Below are 6,921 nucleotides of genomic sequence, written 5' to 3'. Positions count from 1 at the left end.
ACCACACACAGTCCTTCGAGCCGGATCAATATGAATGATGTAATTAAGTTTCAATTTGGTTTGCGTACTATCCGTAAAGAAAAACTGTGTGTGGTTGCAACGACATTTATTGTGCGACTGACTTCACTTTTGACAAGTAAAAATATCGTAATTAGCAAAGAGTATAAGGTTAGTAACAACATACCGCCCACCAAAGGACTACTAAGTTCTTTCTAAATCTATTGCACTAATTACAACGTCAAGGTGACTTCAAAACAATATTCTACAAAACGAAATAAAGGTTGCTTAAATACTAGACATCATAATACAATATGCTTAACTTGAGACTTAGTATTAATTTAATAATAATATTATTGCTACAGTGACATTGGTAGAGAATCTTGACAAAATTACAAGATGACATTTCACCGAGTGGAATCCACCGGCAAACGACATAATTTTGCTATTGATCTTTTTGTCACAGCACTGCCACTTTTCACACTGTAAACTCTCGTGAGATTATCAGGACCTGGGTGCTTCTCGACTATTCTTCCCAAAGACCATTTTCCAGGCGGCAAGTAATCTGTTTTTATCAAGACTATATCTCCAATTTTAAATTCTTCCTCTCTTCTTAGCCACTTAGGACGCTGCTGCAGTCTGGATAAGTACTCGTCCTGCCATCGCCGCCAAAAATCATTTACCAGCTTTTGTGTATGTTGCCATCTAGATAAATGATGTACCCGAACCTCCTTCATGTTAGGCGATGGTACGACGATAGGAGCTTCTCCAATTAGGAAATGCCCGGGTGTCAATGGGTTTAAATTTTCTATATCTGTGTCATCCAGCGGACATAACGGTCTCGAATTTAAACAAGCTTCCACTTGGCAGAGAATGGTGCTCATTTCTTCAAATGTAAGGTGAGTTTTAAGGATCCTTTTTAAATGAAATTTTATAGACTTAACTCCCGCTTCCCATAATCCGCCAAACGTAGGACTGTAGGCTGGAATAAAATGCCATTGGGTACCTTCTGCAGCAAGCTTTTCTGCTATGTTTCCGGGGAACTGTAATTGAGCCTCGTTCCAGGCATCTTGCAGTTCCTTATCAGCTCCTATAAAATTTCGACCTTGGTCACTCCAGAGGTGACAGCATTTGCCTCTTCTGGACACAAAACGCTTAAAAGCTCCGATGAAGGCTTCTGAAGTTTGATCACTAACTAGTTCAATGTGGATCGCCTTAGTAGCCATACAGATGAAAATACATACGTAGGCCTTGACTGTCTTACATCCTCTGAACCGTGACATCAAGATGTGAAACGGCCCTGCAAAGTCAACCCCACTGTTTATAAATGGTCTTGATGGGTTTACTCTCTGCTCCGGTAAGTCTCCCATTAGTTGGGTTCTTGTAGTAGCATTCATTCTGGCGCATATTAAACATTGGTGTACATGTTTCTTTGTTATTGATTTTGCCCTTAAGATCCAATATTTTGATCTGAGATAACATAGCATTAACTGAACCCCTCCATGTAGTGTTTTGATATGGGCGTCAGCAACGATCAAGTGTACTAGGGTGTTGTTATTTCCAAGAATAATTGGGTGTTTTCGGTCATCAGGCAAGTTAGTATGTTTAAGGCGACCGCCCACCCTGAGGATATGATTCTCATCCAGGTATGGGTTTAGCGATCGTAATTTACTTTTTCTTCTAACTTGTTTCTTATCTCTTAGCCAATCTATTTCTTCTTTGAATTCTTGTTGTACTAACTTAATGCATGTGATAAGCGCCTCTTCAAATTCTTGTGTAGTTATTTCCTTGCTCGTACTTAAATTACTTTTGTATCTTAAAAATCTTTTACAGTAAATAATAGTTTTTAGTAATTCTGGTAACGTATCAAAATCTTCAAACTGAGCGGTTAAAGGTTTTAGTTCTTCTGCATTGTGGTAAGTATTTAATTTTATTGTTTTCATTTCTAATTCTGTTTCTGTTATTCCTGGCTTACTGTATAATATTTCTTTTTTGCATAACCACTTGGGCCCTGTCCACCACAACTCTTTCTGTTTCAAGTCCGCCAGCAGCATGCCTCGCGACCCGATGTCTGCAGGATTCTCTTCCGAAGCTACATGGAACCATCGATGTGTGTTTACATTCTCTACAATTTCTACGACCCGGTTTGCCACGAATGTCTTCCATCTATGAGGATCACCAGATAGCCATGCAAGAACAATTGATGAATCTGTCCATGCATAGATGTTAGAAGTAGGTATACGCATTGCATTTTCTATTTGCTTAAGTAGCCTTGCTAATAACAGCGCCCCACATAACTCCAGGCGTGGTAGAGACACGGTACGGAGTGGTGCCACTCTAGTACGGGCAGCTAATAGATTGGTGAATACTGAACCATCTTCCCTCTTCACACGAATGTAAGCTACCGCAGCATAGGCTTTCATGGAAGCATCGCTGAAACCATGAACCTCGATGTTTTCCATCTGTGTGCTTACTGTGTTTAGCCATCTTGGAATACCTATCTCTTTTACATGTTCAAAGTCTTCTCTAATTGTCAGCCAATCGTGTAACAGCGATTGGTTAATCTTATCATCCCAGCCAATCGGTTCTAACCATAGCCTTTGTATGAGTATTTTAGCCAAAATTAAGCTAGGGGCGATCCATCCCAGTGGGTCAAAAAGTCTTTGAATATCAGATAGTATGCCTCTCTTAGTAATACTGCTTGACCTTGCTGGTAAGTTAACCTTGTATTGAAATTGATCCGTGCCCAGGTTCCATATCAAACCTAGGGCTTGTACTTTTCCATCCAATTTAAAATCCAACTGTGCTCGAGATGTACGTTTGTTTGGTTCTATAGATTTCAAAAATTCAGCAGAATTGGATGACCATTTTGATAATACAAATCCACCTTTCTGTAGAATATTATCTATTTCTTGTGCTCTCTTTATGGCTTCAGGAGCACTGCTGTCCCCCGACATTAGATCGTCCATGTAAAAATCTTCTTTAATAATTCGAACAGCCATTGGATGATTTCGACCCTCATCGTCCGCCACCTGATGAAGCGTTCTTACAGCCAGGTGAGGAGCCGCCGCTGTACCAAATGTAACACGAAGCATACGATATTCTTTAATCGGGTCTGTATCATTCTCTCTCCACAAAAGGCGTTGATATCGATCGGCGTCTTCTTCATAAAGTAATATTTGCAGGTACATCTTTTGTATATCACTTGCATAGCAAACACGATGTAATCTCGATCTCATAAGTATGTTCCTTAAGTCCTCTTGCAGTTGCGGACCTACAAGCAATTCATCGTTTAGAGAAACGCAGTTAGAGCCCTTCGCTGAAGCATCAAATACTACGCGTGTCTTAGAAGTTTCTCTGTCTGCGTGTACCACGGCGTGATGAGGTAAGTATACTGATTTTCTCTCATTTATTTCATTCTTAGGTATTTCTTCCATGTAGTTAGCTTTTATGTATTCTTGCATGACCTTTGTATAATCTTCTTTCAGTTTAGTTTCTTTCTTAAATCTTCTTTCTAGCTGAAGTAACCTCTTTCTAGCTATTTCTTTCGTATTTCCATCAATCGAAATTGGATTCTTTGTATTAAATGGCAGCCTTACTAGATATCTTCCTTCACTATTTCTCGTATGTGTGCCTTCATATATTGTTTCACATAGCTTTTCTTCCTTTGTTAATATTCTCTTTTTATCATTGTCAATTTCCCAGAGGGATTTCAACATATGATCTATATGGACTTGATGATGAAGGACCAGAAATGATTCATTTTCACTGTTATTATCGATTTCTCCGAAGAGGATCCACCCCAGGTTGGTTTCTTGGGCACATGGAGAACCTGGAGGGCCCTTAATAAGTGTTGGTTGCACAATCTGTGCATACTCTTTAACACCAAGAAGTAAGTCTATAGAACCTGGTTTGAAGTAGTCTGGATCTGCCAGGTTGAGTCCTTCTAGATGTGGCCAATGTGTGACAGTTACAGCTTTGGAGGGGATCTTCGTGGTCAACTGTTTACTCATAACATATGCTTGTATGTTGATTTCGAAGCTTGGATTCCAGCGGGAGCCAATCTTAAGTTGAACCACGTGATCAACATTAGTCCTAGTAGATCCCACCCCGATAATACTTCCTCTCGCTGATTGCCTGGTAAGTTTGAGCATTTGAGCCGCCTTCTCGCTTAAAAATGAAGCCTGCGAACCTTGGTCTACTAGCGCACGAAGAACAACGGTTTGGTTATGCTCGTTCCTCGTTAAAACCATCGCTGTGGCTAGTAGTGCTGTGCTTTGTTTAGTACTGTGATGTGACGCCACCATGCTATTTATAACCTCTTCTTTCTCTTCTACCCCGTGGTGAGATGCACTCGGTTGATTCCTTTCCTCAGTTTGTGCCGAGTCTTGATGGCGGTGGAGAAGAGTATGATGCCGTCTTCTACATAAGCGACAGGACATTTGTAACTTACACTGGTAAGCAGAATGCCCAGGCACCAAACAGTTAAAACACAGATTGTTAGTCTTGACATAATCAGATCTTTCTTTAGGTTGCAGTTTGGTAAAATTCTTACAATGACATAATGTATGTTTTTCTTTACAGAGCACGCAAGTTCTTTCATTTGGCTGTGACGTGGTGGCTGTGGCAGTTACTAAGTGTGAACGTTCTCTTACAGGTTTGTCACGGCTGCTACAAGTCCCTGACACGGACAATACAAGTTCTAAGGTACGGTATCTTGACTGCAGGAAATCTTTGAAATTCTCCCAAGTTGGTAGTTCGTCCTCTGATTTTGAATAAGCTGTCTGCTCCCATTCTTTGTGAGACTCCGGGTCTAACTTCTGTATCACAAGGAATACAATTATAGGATCCCAGGAGCTCGTAGCTATATTTAAATTTTCTAAATTATTCAAACAATCTGTCGTGACGTCTAATAAATTTTTTAATTGATTTGTAGACTGAGAACTAATTTTCTTCTGATTAAATAATTTCTTCAAAACTGAGTTAATTATTAATCTTTTATTTCCATACCTTGACTTCAAAATATTCCATGCTTTTTTATAATTGTTTTCCGTGACTTGAACAGGTTTTAATAATGTTTCTGCCTCGCAGCTGACTGTACTCTTAAGATAATGTAACTTTTGTACGTCACTTAAAGCCGGGTTCTTATCCACTAAGGAGGTAAATAGGTCTTGAAACGTAGGCCAATCTTCATAGTTTCCAGTGAATTTAGGTAATTCTATTCTCGGTAACCGAACAAGGTTTTCGGTATCCGCAATAATCTTAGAATTATTTGGTGAGGACGTTAAAGTACTCGGCGCGGCTGCTTGTGTGAAAGATTGCAAAAGATCTTTTAAATCGGCTAACAAGACGAGATACAAATCTTCGAACACGAAGTAATCTTCATTTTGAAAATATGGTAACTCTTGTCTTTGTTCTTTCGGTGTTATTTTTACCAATTGTAGATGCGTTTGCTTAAATGTAGTCCAATATTCTTCGATACATTTGATTCTTGCTTCTACATAACCTCTTGTCAATCTAGCTTTTGGACATTTCTTCAAATTAATTTGAGTTTTGTTTAAGAGCGCAGCGGTATCTTCTAAAACGTTCAAAAGTTCATCCATAGTACCGTCCAACCAGAAAACGGAATAAAATTGTAATATTTATAAATTATGTATAAATTATTTGTCTTTAAATCACTGGAATGTGGTTTACGGCTTACTGGAAAACAATATTTTCACTGGCCGGCGTCCATCTTCGATAGCTTGTATATTCAAAAAATCCGCTCGAATTTGACCAATATGAATGATGTAATTAAGTTTCAATTTGGTTTGCGTACTATCCGTAAAGAAAAACTGTGTGTGGTTGCAACGACATTTATTGTGCGACTGACTTCACTTTTGACAAGTAAAAATATCGTAATTAGCAAAGAGTATAAGGTTAGTAACAACACATAATCTTATTGTTCGTTCTCTCGGAGAGGGTGGGTACGTGCAGAAACGAATTTTAATCTTGTGAGAGAGTCGCTCCATTACGATTCTATTGTTTTATATTAACAATGATATTCGAAGTCAATTCTCATGTCAAATCGGCTTTTCTAAATTATAGATTTTTGCAATCGTCATTCGTGAACTTCATTTGTTCGTGATTTTGAAATGAAATTGGTGATTATTTCATTTAGGCTGTATAATTACAGAATCGCGGCATTTCCACTTCTAATCACAAAGCATAAAGACCATATTTTATAAAAATGTAAAATCAATGAATGATTTTACCGCATTTTTATCTCTGGTATTTTTTTTTTGTTTTCGCGGGACGTACACAATTATAATATATACTTTTACGGCTTAATGTCGCTCCATTCCATGTGGATTCAAGTAGGCCTATACATTTTTAATAAAAAATACTCTCATTTTATATAGTATTTTATTTGGTAAGAGAGTGTTAACTATGAATGTGGAATGCTATAGAGGAAGAGGTAGACTTAAGAAAAATGGAAGGATTGCGTAAAGACAATATGTGTAAGAGAGGAGTGAGCGAAAAAATGATATATTTTAGAGAAGTATGGAAGGAGAAAACATGCTGGGTCAACGGCAGTTGACTGGAAGAATGGCAGGAGAATGATGATTTTATATGGTATTTGACCATTGTATCTCAATAGTCCGTGACCGCGTAAACTGTGAAGATATATTCAATATGATATTTAAAATCGTATTAAATATATTCGTGACATTATACATTACATTTAAAAAAAGAAACTCGTCTTTGAGAAAACAGTGTTCTGTTTTTACTGATATCGGTGACTCAAATAGATATGAGCAGGGTAAAATGGCGTACAAATACTTACTTGATGCGTTGAGCAGTGTGACGTTGACAAATCGCGGAGAGGTCTCGTCGGATCGTACACGATTACACCGCTCCTCCATCAATCTCCTGTCTCCGGAG

General features: G+C 38.4%; 1 protein-coding gene across 1 annotated transcript; it reads right to left on the bottom strand.

Moving 5' to 3' along the window:
- Positions 1–404: 404 nt before the first annotated feature.
- LOC134201455 (uncharacterized) lies at positions 405–5,600 on the bottom strand. Its single transcript, XM_062676228.1, has 3 exons — positions 5,504–5,600; positions 1,973–4,861; positions 405–1,297 (listed from the first exon to the last, which is right to left on the bottom strand). Exons 1-3 carry the CDS (start codon positions 5,598–5,600, stop codon positions 405–407), a joined length of 3,879 nt encoding a protein of 1,292 aa, XP_062532212.1.
- Between the last annotated feature and the right edge of the window lie 1,321 nt (positions 5,601–6,921).

This window comes from Bombyx mori, chromosome 25 (assembly GCF_030269925.1).
Source record: "Bombyx mori chromosome 25, ASM3026992v2".
Lineage (NCBI taxonomy): Eukaryota > Metazoa > Arthropoda > Insecta > Lepidoptera > Bombycidae > Bombyx > Bombyx mori.
The sequence above is the reverse complement of the archived record's forward strand: the minus strand, read 5'-3'. Positions and strand labels throughout refer to the sequence as shown.

Bases quoted from the DNA above. Each gene is read 5' to 3' on its own strand.
- LOC134201455 (XM_062676228.1), bottom strand. From the start codon at position 5,600: ATGGATGAACTTTTGAACGTTTTAGAAGATACCGCTGCGCTCTTAAAC. The intron at 4,862-5,503 runs GTTATGTAGAAG...ATTTAAATATAG, and splicing joins AAAAGCTAGATTGACAAGAG to CTACGAGCTCCTGGGATCCT. The intron at 1,298-1,972 runs GTAAGCCAGGAA...TTGACTTTGCAG, and splicing joins CAAAAAAGAAATATTATACA to GGCCGTTTCACATCTTGATG.